Source organism: Mandrillus leucophaeus, unplaced genomic scaffold (genome assembly GCF_000951045.1).
Source record: "Mandrillus leucophaeus isolate KB7577 unplaced genomic scaffold, Mleu.le_1.0 Scaffold398, whole genome shotgun sequence".
Taxonomy (NCBI): domain Eukaryota; kingdom Metazoa; phylum Chordata; class Mammalia; order Primates; family Cercopithecidae; genus Mandrillus; species Mandrillus leucophaeus.
Window position 1 is genome coordinate 299,886 of NW_012104231.1, and position 15,295 is coordinate 315,180.

General features: G+C 57.1%; 1 protein-coding gene across 1 annotated transcript in view; it reads right to left on the reverse strand.

Moving 5' to 3' along the window:
• Positions 1 to 13,861, reverse strand: part of COL5A1 (collagen, type V, alpha 1) — a 185,901-nt gene extending 172,040 nt beyond the window's left edge. Inside the window, exons 1-4 of the mRNA XM_011991540.1 lie at positions 13,798 to 13,861; positions 12,943 to 13,110; positions 3,749 to 3,962; positions 2,236 to 2,398 (exon numbers count right to left, since the gene is read on the reverse strand). Coding sequence (XP_011846930.1) covers positions 2,236 to 2,398; positions 3,749 to 3,962; positions 12,943 to 13,110; positions 13,798 to 13,861 — 609 coding nt within the window. The remainder of the gene's footprint in view (positions 1 to 2,235; positions 2,399 to 3,748; positions 3,963 to 12,942; positions 13,111 to 13,797) is intronic.
• Positions 13,862 to 15,295: the final 1,434 nt, after the last annotated feature.

Genomic DNA, 15,295 nt, shown 5'->3' on the forward strand with positions numbered 1-15,295 from the left:
ACCCACAGAACAACCGGCAGCGGTGGGGGCGGCTCTGGCAGGTGCCCAGGCCAAGCCCAGAACCTCCCCTGCAGCTCTGCAGGTAGCCTAACTGTGACCCATGTTTGACAAACGAGTCTTAAAGCTCATCAATGTCACCTGCTTTGCCTAGATCCTCCCACCAGCAAAAGGCAAAACCAGCACTGGATCCCAGCCTGTGTGACCCCAAGGCAGCTTTTAACCCCAGCTCCCCAGAATAGCCCAGAAGCTGCCTCCTGCCTGGCTGAGGACGGCTCCTGCGCCCGCAGTTCCTTCCAGGCATCCAGGCAGGTCTGGTCAGAAGCGTGCCCGGAGGGTGTGTCTCAATAACTTGCAAAATCTGGCTGTGCCAGCAGGACCCAAGCACCCGCCCTACTCTACCGAAGCCTCAGGCTACAGCTTCCTGGAAACTGACGCAGAGCCAACTGCAGGTTCAGCAGAATCTTTACCACCTTCACACCTACTCCTGGCTTCTTCTAACAGGCCCATCTCGTTCCGCAGAAGGTGGCTGCTCTGATCATTCCTCTGCTGTCTGCACTGGGTCGTGGGGCTCTGTCCTGCCTTTCTGCTTGCCTTGACACTGGATTAATATCCAGAACAACTGCATTTGACCTTAAGCCAGGGCTTCCTGTAACGGAGGCAGTGTGCTGGTGTGTCACTGCATTCGACCTCATGGAACCTTTGCCACAGCTCGTGAGGCAGCCACATCTGCGATCCCGTTTTACAGATGGAAACACTAAGGCAGAGAAATAGCAGAGCAGCGTGCCCGAGGCCCAAACCCAACACTCGACAGAGCTGGGAGTCCAGCCCAGGTGGGCTTGCCCCGAGGCCAGCACTCTGCGGAATGTCCAGCTCACAGTCATACTACGCAGTTCCCAGTATGATTTTCTAGAAAGGTGAGACTTTCAGAATTGCCCTCTTCTCACACGCTCGAAGCCCCAGGGCCAGTTCAACTGTGCCCGTCCCCATGAGCAGACATCACTACCTTTAACACAGAAATGAACTCATTACGTGTGATGTCTCCTTCGCGTGCCCTTGGCAGAGCACCAAGATTGAGTCAACATGGTGTCTGCTTTGGTGACCCTGAGTCACTGAGAAGAAACCTGGGCCTGGGGACCCCACCTCAGCCATGAAACAGGGGCAGCTGGGTGCAGAACCGATGTGTAGACAGAGCCAGGAGCTCACGCCGGCGCTTGGGGATTTAGGGAGGAGACACTGCCCTATGGTGTCCCATCTCTGCAGCCCTGGAGGAGGAAATCCCAGAGCCGGGATGGCCCTTGGAGACCATGTGAGCCAGTGGCTTTCGAACAGCTTTTAGCCACAGAGCCCTGGGTGCAAACCAAATCTTCTACAAAACCCAACTTACATAAACCAAAAAAGAAGCCCAGTGAAGGAGTCCTGGCTGCTGCCTAACCCAAGCTGCAGGGACAACGGTCACTGCAGTTGGAAGTGTAGAGTCCAGGACCCTGTGCAGGCTGTCGCCCCAGCACCCCAGGAGGCAGGGCCCAGGCTCCCGGTGACTCCAAGGCCCCCACCCGGGGCAGCTGGGGATCACTGGTCACTTGCAGGGGCTCTCAACCTGTTTCTTGGCAGTGGAACAGGGCATTCTCATGCAGAACCCCAAACTATGAAGGGCTCCATGGGCTGAACTGAGGGTCCCAGAGCCCACCCAGCTCAGACCCCCACTCCCAAGCCTCTGAGGCATTCCCCAGGAAGGCAAGGCCCCTGGCTGGACACAGCTAGACTCTGGAGTGAGGCCAGCCTGAGTTGGGTCGGCACAGATCTTCCTGGTGCATCCACACAGTGGCCCAGCTCTGCCCTCCAAGCTCACCCAGAGGACGGCTCCCCCGTCCCAGGATGGCCCCGGATACAGAGGGCAGAAGTCTGCATGTTTCCAGGAGCCTCAGCACGAGACTGGACAAAGCCCCTGTCCTTTCCAAGCCAGCACTCAGGACACACATACTGGGCCCTTGGGACAAGGGCGGCCACTGTCATCCCCACACAGCCTACAGGCGACAGCAGCTCTGGCCCCTCCATTTCTGAAAGCTACAAACATCCCTTAGGACAGCAGCAGAGGCTCCTGACCAACAGAGACAGTGACCACAGTGGACCACCAGCCGGTCCCTGCCCGAGGAGCCCTCTCCAGCAGCAGTCACAGTGGCTCCATACGAGGAGTGCCCTGGGTGGGCACGGGGAGTGGTCTGCCCTCCTGCTCACCTCAAACACCTCCTCATCCAGGATCCGGGTGCCAAACACGATGATACCGTTGACGTCTATCATGGGGTGGTCACTGCGGTCGAGGAATTTGGTGGTCTTCTTTTTACAGTCGAGGACCAAGGTGACATTTTTCTTGTGGACGCTGAGAGCAATTCTGTGCCACCTGCAGAGAAACAGACGGTGAGGACAGGGCTTGGATCACAGACGCCAGCTCAGGCGATTTTGCGGCAAATTCCTCGAAACACAGGGAGAAGGCCCACTTCCTGCACGAACGTGGTGGGGTGGAGCGGATCAAGGCCTGGCCTCCGGAATCGGACAAGTTAGGGCAACCCCACGTGCCATGAGATCTACCCATTCCCTAGAATCCTGGTCCCTCAGACAAGGACAGCTGTCTGAACCCTGGAAGCCCATCCAGGAGCCCAAGTGAAAGGGGAAAGGGGGAGCGTGCAGCACTCGACACGGGCTCGGGAGCGGGGAGCGGGATCCCTGCAGCACGGTCACAGCCATCGGGAGAAGGGCAGGGCGGCGGCCGTTGCATTTTGCTGTGTGCATAACAGCACTCGTCATGTGCCCTCTGAACCCCAATGGCAAACCGCAGGCAGCCAGAGAAGACCGGGGGTGAACAGGAAATGGTGGAATGAGGGCCGGGCGCGGTGGCTCGAGCTTGTAATCCCAGCACTTTGGGAGGCCGAGACGGGCAAATCACAAGGTCAGGAGATCGAGACCATGCTGGCTAACACGGTGAAACCCCGTCTCTACTAAAAAATACAAAAAACTAGCCGGGCGAGGTGGCAGGCGCCTGTAGTCCCAGCTACTCGGGAGGCTGAGGCAGGAGAATGGTGTGAACCCGGGAGGCGGAGCTTGCAGTGAGCTGAGATCCGGCCACTGCACCTCAGCCTGGGCGACAGAGCGAGACTCCGTCTCAAAAAAAAAAAAAAAAAAAAAAAAAAGGGAAATGGTGGAATGAGTGGATCTGTCTGAAAGTCTTAGCAAAGAATTCAGATATCATGTACTGAGGGCCTTCCGAGGCATGACCTCACACGTGCTGACCACAAAAGAGGCGACTGACAACCCCTGGTGCTGAGGTCCGCACCCAACAGAGCGCCCTGGCACGACCCGCCTTTCCTCATGCTCACTCCCACTCCTAACACATCTGTGTCCTTGAAGGATACCTTAAATCCTTTCTGGAAAAGATGGGGTATAACCTCACAATTTCCTGTGTCCCTTCTGACACAAACAGGCTGGAATTTCACGTGCTTTAGTACACTTTACAAAGGGGCAATGGAGGGCCAGGAAGGAGAAGTGACTCCACAAAGCCACAGACGATGAATCAAGACCATAACCCAGGTTTTAGGACTCCAAGCCCAGCGCCTTCTCCTCTGCTGTGACGTCTGCGGGAGTCTCGGTACCGGCTGCTGCACGTCCCCTAGTGTGCCCTACATCTGGTCAGTGGTATGAGCTGGCCTGATTCCCACTCCGACAGGAGAACAGTTGCCCAGAAGTGCCCACTTACTTGCCATCTGACAGGTTGATGCCCCGGAAGAGGGGGTAGTCTTCTGGGCCAGGCTTCCCCGTGTGGTCCTCGTAGAGGAAGACGGGAGAGCGGCCCAGCTCCAGCCCAATCTGCTGGATACCCTGCTCGTTGTAGATGGAGACCAGGAAGGCCTGGCTGCCTTTCTTGGCTTTCACAGTTGTTAGGATGGAGAAGTCCTCGGGAAATGCAGACGCTGGAACAGAGCACAGAGATGAGAAGGCAGTCGGGGAGCACCCCCAACCACGCCCAGCCATGGCTCTCTGCAAACAAGCCAGCCCGGGGCCCTGGGAAGCTGTGCTGCCCATGGTAGGGCACTGTCATCTGATGCACATCTGCCCCTTGATCAAACTGTTCCTGCAGCCCTTCCCTGCTCCCACTTGGCCAAGCCTGCCCCCTTCAAGACTCAGTGCAAATGCAAACTCCTCCATGAAACATGGCCAGTCCTTCCAGCTGGGAGCCCTCAACACCCTGTCCTCAGCTCCCACGCCTCAACCCATCTGTGTGTCGACCCTCAGGAGAACCTCTTGGGCTGTGAGCTGCCTCTGGACAGAGGCTGCTTCTCAGGCATCTTTGTACACTCCATGGGGTCTCACCACTCAGCATGCAAGGAAGGGAGGGAGGGAGACGGAGGGAGGAAGCAGAGAGAGGAAGGGAGAAGGGAAGCACCAGCCTCAGACTGCCACTAGAATTGTACTTTGTGACCTTTCCTGGTTGCTATGCAAAACAGAGAAAACGTGGAAATTAATCAAAAGAATTGAATCCAAATTTAAAATTAGAAAAAAATATATATATATCCTTAGTATATTCACAGGAGAAATTACGTCTTACAACACCCGCCAGAAGCAATCTGAGGTCATTAAAAGGCAGACCCAGGCTGGCCTGGCCACGAGCACCTAAGCCCACCCCACGTCTGCCCCTCATCCGTGGGCATGACTGGAAGCCCTGGCCCCTCCTGTCCATCGATCCTGGTGCCGAAGGTGGCGATGCTCTCACCCTGGACCACCTTCAGTTCTGCCAAAAGCCTGGGGATGAGAGAGGGCCTGTGGCTAATTGATGCCGCTGGGCCAGCCAAAAGTGCTGGGCCTAAGGCTGTGGGCTCCTCAGAACCAGCCAGAAGGAGCGTCCCAGCGGGGTGTCACAGGGACGTGCCAAGGAAGGGGCCCGGGACCTGCTGCTGGAGGGGCCCCACAAGCAGCACCGCTACGGAGGGCTGGGATCTGGTGAGGGGACTTAAGCCATCGGGAATCCATTATCAGACCCACTCCTTCTTTAGAAGTGCGGACAAAGGTTAACCAGGTGGCCCAGAGGCCCCTGACCCCATGGGGCGGCAGAGTCTGGATCTGCGGCAGCGGCGCCTGCACGGCGGCTATCCATGAGCACCCTCTGCTGGCGAAATCGTGGCAAGGCAGGCAGCAGCCTCACCGCCTCTGCCCCTGGCCACTCCAGCACAGCTGCAGGGGCCACACTGTGGGGAAGGGGACGCTGAAGGCCCCCTCGTCCCACAGCATCCTGAGGCTTCCCAGCGGGAGGAGAATGCGCCGCCGGTCGCAGCCTCTGCATCCTCTGTAAGGTGCTGCAGGGAGATCTCCCGAGGGTCCAAGCAGACCCTCCAAAGCCCCCACAGGCCAACCCAGAGCCTGTGTAAGCGCTGGAAGCTGCCACAGCAGCAGGTTCACCCTGCAGGTCACGAATCTCTCACTAAGGCGCTGACAGGGAACGGCAGGGAACAGCTGTGGCCAGGCACCCTGTGTTGGCCAGCTCCAAGTCATGACTCAGCTGTTCCCACAGAAGACTGGGCCCCGGATGGGCCTGGCCAAGGCCCCTGCCCCCAAAGCTAGGGACAGCCCCAGGTGGGGGTGATGACAGTCAGTGTGGTCATCTGGGAAAGGCAGGTTTCACGGAAGAACTGGCTCAGGACTCCCACGTCTAGACACAAGCCATCAGCTTTGTTTTTTGGTTTTTATGGCGGTTTTTTGAAATAGAGTCTCATTCTGTCGCCCAGGTTGGAGTGCAGTGGTGAGATCTCAGCTCACTGCAACGTCCACCTCCAAGGTTCAGGCAGTTCTCCTGCCTCAGCCTCCCAAGTAGCTGGGACTATAGGTCCATGCCACCACACCTGGTTAATTTTTGTATTTTTGGTAAAGATGAGGTTTCACCATGTTGGTCAGGCTGGTATCGAACTCCTGACCTTAGGTGATCCGCCCAACTCGGCCTCCCAAAGCGCTGGGTTTATGGCTTTGTATCACCCCTCCACATGTGGGCATGTGGGCACAGGACCCTGGAGATGACGGCCTTAGCTGGTTCCACCTATGTCGAGGGAGTGAGACCTGCCATGCCCACCCACCATGAGGGCTCCAGATGGCAAGGTTGCCAGCAGGACCACGGCGGCATGGGGCACTGAGGGCCAGGTGGGATCTCACCTGAAGCACCCAGGGCAGATGGCACAATCACCATCCGAGTCCACTCCCTCGCTCTCATGACAAAGGGTCACCTGGCTCCCATCCCTACCCCACCGCCACCTTGTGTGCCAGAGTCATTCTTCCGTCTTAAAAGATCAAAGAACAAGTTGAGCACGCTCATCTCTCCGGCACGAGGCACCGCAAGGCCCACGAACCCCCATCTCCTGCAGCTCATTAAAATGCCGTTTCTCAAGTTTTGAAATCTCTATGGTAACAAATTTTCTCAGCTCAGATAAAACCCGAAAGGATAAATTATGTTGAACATTAATCTCTCTCCTGGCAAAATAACAATGGATTCATTGTCACTGCAAGATGGCCCATTCGAGTCATGACATGAGCTGGGACGCTGACACTTTATAATCTACGCTGTCCAGGCACTCTGGGAGGAGGGAGTCAGCGGTTGAACACTTCATGTTTCATTTCTCCAAGAAAAGTCACAGTTGAGGGGCGTGGGCTCCGGACTTCCGTCTCGTTCTGTCGCCCAGGCTGGAGTGCAGTGGTGCAATCTCAGCTCACTGCAAGCTCCGCCTCCTGGGTCCAAGCGATTCTTCTGCCTCAGCCTCCCGAGTAGCTGGGACTACAGGTGCCCACCACCACGCCGGGCTAATTATTTGTGTATTTTTTAGTAGAGACGGGGTTTCACCATGTTAGTCAGGATGGTCTCTATCTCCTGACCTCGTGATCCACCTGCCTCGGCCTCCCAAAGGGCTGGGATTACAGGCGTGAGCCACCGCGCCCGGCCAGAGCTTTTCATTTTTACTTCTGCTGAAGTCCAAAGGCACTAGAGCATTTTAGGTATGCAGTAGGAGTACAATAAATGCATTTGTGTTGAAACAGCGTCACACTGAGCCGACAGTTACTAAGCACACTGACTGCTCACTACAGTGGATCATGTGATCAATAAACGGTGACCGGTCCCCTAATAAACAGTGGTTGGTGCCAGGCTCTGGGGTGACACAGTCGATGGACATATATGGCCCCTGACCTCAGAAAGTGATACTCGCATGATACAAACAGAAATCATCAAACCAGTTAGTTAAATAATTGCAGGCTGGGTGAGGTGGCTCACACCTGTAATCCCTGCACTTTGGGAGGATGAGGCCGGAGGATCACTTGAGGTCAGGAGTTCCACACCAGCCTGGCCAACATGGTAAATCCCCGTCTCTGCCAAAAATATAAAAACATTAGCCAGATGTGGTGGCATGCACCTGTAATCCCAACTACTGGGAGGCAGAGGTTGCAGTGAGCCAAGATCACACCACTGCACTCCAGCCTGGGTGACAGAGTGAGACTTTGTCTCGATAATAATTGCAAATAATGCAGGAGGCAGTGGGGCAGGGGGGCAGAAAGAGGCCAGAGGATAGGAAATGAATGTGGGGTGTGGCTAACTTTGGAAAGGGGGCCAGGAACCTGGGGGGCGGGTGAGGTTTCGGCTGGACCCTGGCAGCCCAGGAGGGGCCGGGCTGAGGGGAGCATGGCAGGCCCAGGGTAGAGGCCCAGGATGCAGCGGTACCAAGGCAGCCCTGCAGAAGGAACTTCCCCAGCCATCCTCGGTCCTGACCAGAAGGGCTCTCAGTCCCAGACTGGGGTGGGACAGGTGAGGGGCCCTATAGAGGAAGCTGTCATCTGGCAGCCCCTACAGGGAGAACTTAGTTCTGGAACCTGCCGGCCTGGGCCCAAACTTACTGCATTTGTCATGGCCAGAAGTGAGGTTCATATTCCCTGGGCTGGACCAACCCATGGGGTCGAAGATGGAGTGAGAAAGAGACAGTCTGCAGTCTCAAGGGGAGGCCTGTGCACGTACCCAGGTGGGAACCCCACATCTTACTTCATGGGAGCCCCTCGTCTCAGCCATGAGGGAACCTCCATCCTGCTCTACGGGGGTGCAGGGGAATGGGGAGCGTCTGCTCAGTGAGTAGAGGGTCTGCAAAGCCCCCAGGCTGAGGACACTACCCTCCTACTGCTGCCTCCATCTTCCCCTCACATCAGCCTGCCCCTGCAGCCGGCACCCTGTCCTCAGCCATCCCTGCGACCCTCGTCCAGCACTCAGCGCAGTCCTACGGAGGGTCCTGGGGCCTGGCGCGACTGGCTGCTCCCTCGCTTTCCGGCAGGAGGGTACTGGCGGGGGCAGCGAGGAGCAGCAGGACATTCTGCCCCAGGGAGGCTGATTCTGGAGCCCAGGCCCTGGGGTGTAGGAGAGCCACAGGTGAGGACAGGGTGTCAGCCAAGGGGCAGGGGGGTGTGGACAGAGCCATGGCCTCCACCCAACCCTGCCTGGGGCCCTGAGTAGGAGGCAAGTCTCAGAGGCCTGGGCAGAGGAGGGGGTATGGAGGAAAAGGCACCTACAAAGGACAGAATGGAGAGGACCCCACCCACAGCACCACAGCCGAGGAGGAAGCTGCGTACTGATCCGGGAAGTGGGCTCAGGTGGGGCTGGTCCCTGAGTCAGGTGACCATGGGGGACACTGCCTCGCCTGGTCATCCTCAGAGGGGACAGCTCAGATCTGGGTCATTACAAACAAGTAGTGCTGGGTCAACAAGGCAGAGAGTGCCCGATCCCGGGCCCCCAGTGGGGATGTGGATCCCAGAGCTCAGGCCACCCGCTGAGGAAGCCAGGCCCGCTGCCTTCAGGGTCTCAGGCCGCCTTACCGTGAGGCGACGTCTGCACTGCAGACACGGGGGGCCGAGGCCTGGGACCCCACAGGGAAGGAACGAAGTCCCAACCCTCCCCGCTTCGCTGGCGGCCCCCGCGTCACAGTCCTGGGCTTCAGTCCCTGCAGCCTCATCTCCCTGGTGCCAGGACACCCCAGCACCCACGATCGGTCAGAAACTGTGGCTTGGGGTGGAGCTCCCTGGTCTGACAGATCCCAGAACCCAGACTGCTGGGTCTGAGCAAGACTAGAAAACCCTCTTCGAATAAGGGGGGAATTCTAGCCTCTGTCCTGCCCCCAAGTGCAGAAAATGCTAACAGGCTTCTTCACCTGCACAGAAGGGAGGGCGGTGCCCCTGAGGAGGGCGGCCTAGGGAACCTCGCTCTCCCAGGCCAGAGGAGGCCGGGCTCCATCTGTTCTGTTCATGGCTATGTCTCCCTGGCACCCAGATCACTCTGCCAGTTTGTGCCCAGTGCGGGATACAGGACCAGCTGGTGCCAAAGTGGGTGGAGGGCAGAGGTCGACGCCTGTGCAGCCTGGGTGGGGAGCGGCACTGTATCCAGGTGGAGGCTCCCAGTCACCTGCTCAGCTCAGCCTCCAAACCCCCACCCCCGTGATCCAGGGGCCACTTGGCTGCTGGGTTGCTGAGAGGTATGTGGGCTCTTCAGGGAATGTGGGGAGCCAGCTCAGGGATTTTGTCAGGGGATTGGATGCCAGGGAAACAGCTGCCTGGATGCGGGCTCCCCCTCTCGCCCAGAGATACTTGCAGATACTGTTTTTGCTCCACTCAGTTCCCCACAGCCCAGGCCTTGCCGTGGCCACCTGGGCTGCACCATCTCTTCTTCGTCAGCAGCTGCCAGGCAGGTCAGGTCTCTAGAATCCCGCAGATGCTGCTGCTCCCTGAGACAGGGCACGGTGCAGCTCCGGCTCCCCTAGCGCTTAGGCTGACCCACACGAGTGGCTGACGCGAGGCCATGTCGGTCCCAAGCAAACAGCCCTTTCCTATGTGTGGCCCCTACACACTGAATGAGCACTTCTCAAATCAAACAGAAAATCTGAAGTGAGCTTCTGAGTCCCTCCACTGAGGGGCCCACAGGCCAACGGGGGTGGAGGGAGTCAGAGCAACAGAGGACAGGGAGCGAGTTTGCTCGGAGAGCCAGGCGGAAGGGGGAGGTGGGCTACAGCGTCAGATCAAAGGAAATGCCGTCCTATGACACTGGTCTCCAACAGTGTCCCTTGAATGGCTTTCCCAACCCAACACTTGGGGACCTGCAGAAGGGACTCCATAGACATCCCTGCTTAAATACTTCCCAAGCAACCTCCAGCTTCATCTGCCATGAATGGGGCAACTGGCTTTATGGACCCACTCTACTCTCTAAGCTAATTCACAGAAGGTCCTGGAAGAGGAAGGGCAGCACTCTGGAAAACTTGGAAAAAACATGGACTTAAAAAGACATCCCACATACTACTCAGAAATTTACCCTAGATTATGTGTTGTTTGTTTTGTTTGTTTTGTTTGAGACAGTCTCACTCACTCCGTTGCCCAGGCTGGAGTGCAATGGCGCGATCTCGGTCCACTGCTTCACTGTGTCGCGATAACCTCACTCACCTAGCATCTGGTAAAAAGCCCGAAACAGACATGGAAACCAATCGATCTGTAGATAAGAGCCCTGCTCAGGGACAGGGGTCCCTGCTGAGAGGGAAGCACAGAGAGCCTGCTATGCAGAAACTGCTGGAAGGCCAAGCCATTTCTTTCTTTTCTCTTTTTTTTTTTGGACATAGTCTCACTCTCACTCAGGCTGGAGTGCAGTGGAGCCATCTCGGCTCACTGCAACCTCCGCCTCCTAGGTTCAAGCGATTCTTCTGCCTCAGCCTCCCGAGTAGCTGGGATTACAGGCGTGCACCACCACGCCTGGCTAATTTTTGTATCTTTAGTAGAGATGGGGTTTCGCTATGTTGGCCAGGCTGGTCTCAAACTCCTGACCTTAAGTGATCCACCTGCCTCAGCCTCCCAAAGTGCTGGGATTACAGGGTGAGCCACTGTGCCCGGCTGATCCTAGATTATTTATCCAATAATTAGCCTGTATTCCTGAGATACGATAATATTTCTGGCCACAGGATAATCCAGCAGAGAAGGATGAAGTTCAGTGAGTGTGTGGTGCCAGTGCCCCAGAATTGAGTGACACAGATAAGATTAAACACAGTGGCTGAGCCGGGCATGGTGGCTCACACCTGTAATCCCAGCACTTTGGGAGGCTGAGGCAGGTGGATCATTTGAGGTCAGGAGTTCCAGACGAGCTTGACTTACATACAAAAATTAGCCGGGCATGGTGGCAGGCGCCTGTAATCCCAGCTACTTGTGAGGCTGAGGCAGGAGAATGGCTTGAACCCAGGAGGCAGAGGTTGCAGTGAGCCGAGATCGCGCTGCTACACTCCAGCCTGGGCAACACAGCGAGACTCTCTCTCAAAAAAAAAAAAAAACAAAAACACTGGCTGAAGATCCTTGGAAAGCAGGAGCGCTTACTTCCCCAGTGTGCCCCTCAGCCTATCACACACCCAGAGTCCACGGGGTCCTTGGCAATCAGCTCCCTAAGCCCTTCCCTGGACCAGCCCTCCCAGGCTCTCTAGGTTATGAATTCTAAACCTGGGGTCATGGGGCAGAAAAGGGTGCAACTTCTGGGCCAAGATGCAGGTGAGCATTCCGTGACTAATTCCAAAAGAGATGTTCTCCCAAAAGCTTAGGAACGCTCCTCCAGCGGCCAGGAGAAACGGAACCGCTGCAGTCCTTCGCAAGGACAGGCTGTCCGTGCCAATGAGTTCCACACGCTTAAGGCTGGGGATCCACAACCCAGGGCCACTCGGGCACCCAAAGGTGGGTTGTTTAAGAGAATGTGGGCTGCCAGGGGTCCCAGGCCACCTCGCCTCACCTCCACCAAGCTGCAAGGCAGGGACTCAGCGCCTCGGAAGTATTTCTTGAAACACCTCGTTCTCAAAGACATTCTTGAAAAGAACCGCCCAGATTCTCTCAGAGACAAGCTCTTCAAAGTCACATGGATGTAAAGGAGGGCTGGGCAAGGGCTGGGGATGAGCGCACACAGAGTAAGTCTGTGGAAGCAGAAACGGCCCCTCAAAAGAGGGTGTCCTTCAGGGGCCCCGCGGAGACAGGATCATCAGAAACCCCACGGCGCGTTCACAGACCACCCTGATCGTGGGTTCAATGCCGGACTCACCTCCGGGTCCACCAAAAAGACGCTGCGCTGTCTTCTAATAATTACAGAGCTTCTCACAGAGTGAACTCACCTACCCTACATGCCCCGTCCCTGTCTTATCTGAATCAGAAAGAGGAGCTCATTTTAGTCCAGGCCATGAGCACCCGGCTCAGGCAAGGCGATGAGGTTCTCCATCAACAGCTCATTAATCACGTCCAGATAAACCCAGAGGGTTTAATTAACTGTGACAGGTGCCACCCCACGACTGGGGTGACAGGGACAACTTGAATGCTGCATCTTGGAGCTAATGCTGCTTAGAGCTGATGCTGCTTCTCGCTCCGGGTATGTAATTAAAAGCAGAGACCCAGCGTTTGGCAGTTGATTCTCATTAAAAGCCTCGCGTGCTCTTGCTAAGAGTCACGACGTTTGATTCATTGTCTCTTAATGTCACTGCCCCAGTTAAGCTTTGTCTGGAAGTGCTTCCTTTCCCATGACCCCGAGGTTTCTCTCGACTCATCCCTCAGGACCCACCCAACTGCTTCTGCACTTGGAGTCCTGGCGGCCCAGCTACCACCAGAGACACGGCTGATAGAAGGTCAAGGGCACTGGGCCACACCCACCCACCCACATCCAGCAGAGAAGGACAGGGACAAAGCCCAGTTCAGTCCAGAAGGACAAAGTCCCACCGTTGCAACCGCGTTTTCACGACAGTGAAACGAAACCGGGCTCGTGAAAGGGGCTTCCTGGACATCTGAGCCTGTGTCTGCCACCACACAGGCTTGAGCGCTGCTCCCGGCTGGAGGCCAGAGAGCCAACGGGACCCGCCACCCCAAACAGAAGGGTGCAGCACTTACCAGGGTACAACTGCTTGGTGGGTGCGCTGAGCTGCGCGTCTTTGGTGACTCTGTAAGCGACATCCGGGCCTTTGGAAGATCGCCGCGTGGCGCAAAAGCCTGTTGTCTTTGTTATCCCATCGGGCAAGTTGTGAAAATCTAGAACCTTCAGGAGATCTGCTGGCTGAGCTGAAATGACAGAGGAGGAGCGGGGTTAGCCACGGAGAGGAAAGGAGCACCCGGAAGCTGGGATGACGGGAAGCACCCCCACCCCCCACCACTGTGAATCCCGGGCACTCAGAAGAGCCCCAGGACTGGCTCAGAGCAGCGTGCTGGGAGAGGCAGAGCCCCACGCTGTGGAGGAGGGTCCCATCCCGGTCCCCACCAGCAGTCACACACCAGGGGCAGACCCAGGCTTGCCCAGCTCTGATGATGCCCGCTTTCCTCATTGTGCTCTCGTGGTTCCTGAGGCTGGTAGGGGCCACACACCCAGCCTCCCAGACACTTCTTCTCATTGGCCACGTAAGGACAGCAGCCCGGGCCGACGCTGGAAGGCCGCAGAAGGCCCACTGCGGAGCTAGCCGCCTTATGGGGTGCTGTGCAATGACACGGAAGCACTGGAGGGTCACAACGTATGCCCTGCAGCCCTGAGAACCTTCATCCCGCCTGAGACTCCTCCGGAGGGCATGGGGATGTCACCGGCCTGGTTTATCCCCCCTCGTTATCCACCTGGACTGTCTGTCGCCTTCCCATGACCATTTACAGCAGGTGTGCAGTTTCCATTGCCCCAGGAGACCCCTGCCCACATCACCAGACCATGCAGAGCCAAGAACAAGGGAGGGGTAGCCCCCGCATCCCTTCCAGAAGGTTCCTGACCCTCAATCCGGGGGCTCTCAGGGAAGGGCAGGGGATAAGCTGACCTCTGGCCAGCTGAAGCCATGATCGTTACCAGGGAGCTCAATGGTCACCCTTCGACACAGAAGACGGCCCCATCTGCCAGAGCCTCCGTCCCCCACACCATGAGGACCCCAGACCTGCATCCACCGCAAGGCACGAATCCAGGTACCCGCCCTGAACAAGGTCAGCTTCATGGGGGAAAGCACCGCTCCTGTACCTACAAACAAGAGGCTCCCTGGGAGTCTCGGCAGAGAAAATAAACTCAAAGTTGGCGTTGCAGCGACAGAACAGTGTGTGCTGGGGCGGCCTGGGGGTGGGAGGAACCCAGCAGCCACCAACCACCTGCCCAGTAGGTGTGAATGGGGTTGGGCCGGGCCCACTCTGCTGGCCAATCAGAGCATGACACCGCCCTGTCCCAGATGGTCAGCTCAGGGACGGACATGAGACCAGCCAGGACAAGGAAGCTCCGTCCTGGGGCTTTTTTCCTCTGGGAACAAGGAATCCTCCTGCTCTACCGGCTCCAAACACAGAACAGGAACCTGGAACTGCTGGCAACTGTCTTCTGAGCAGGCGGAGAATGCCTGCCTGAGGACGCAGAGACAGACTCTGGCCACACTGTTTGAGTAGCTGGAGTAAGCTGTGCCTGAACAAGAATCATCTACAGAAACCAGTGTATCCATCTTTATGCTAACGCCAACTAGAGTTAGATCCCAACATCTGCTACTAAACAGTGCCCATCTCCAGGTGCAGCGGTGTGGCCCTCCTTAGCTATCAGTTCCCTGCTCCCTGGCCCTCCTCCCCAGGGAGGAAGGACGACAAGCCTGGGACAGGCTCAAGAGGAAAGTCCCACTTTTTTCACAAGGGTGGAGGGTTTGGAGGTGAGACGGGATGGACAACCCAGGTTTCCTCTCTGCTGGTTTTCAAGGACTTCTGCAGCCAGGGGCACCTGGAGCCTCAGCACTGCCATGGGAGGAGGTGGCCGCCAGAGACGACGGTGCAGCATCACTGCTTGTCCCAGCAGGCCCTCAGCAAGAGGGGTACCCAGACGGAGGATCTGTCTCCCCAGCACTCCCTGTGCCTCCAGGGGACTCAGTGCAGGCACTGTGCCTGGTGCGCAGGCCACAAGGAGGTACAGACAGGGCCCTGTGCCGTCCCCACCCGTGCCATGACCAGCTGACGGTGCAGGGAAGACAGCAGCCTGGGGGTGGGGCTCTGAAGGACACCAGGGTGGAAGGAAATTGAAGCTGCACTTCTCAATCATGAAGCACCTCCCCATCCACAGTTCTCTGGAAGGTTCCACAGTAGCCCAGGTCCTAGGGTTCTGAAGTCCCTTCCTCCGACGGTGTCATTTCTACAGCCTGGCTTCGCTGCAGTCCTCTGCCAATCAAATCAAGAAGCCAGAAACATGGGGAAACTGAGGATTTCCCACCGTGGTGTGGGAACAGTTACAAAGGGGAGGGGCGGCCCAGGGACCCAG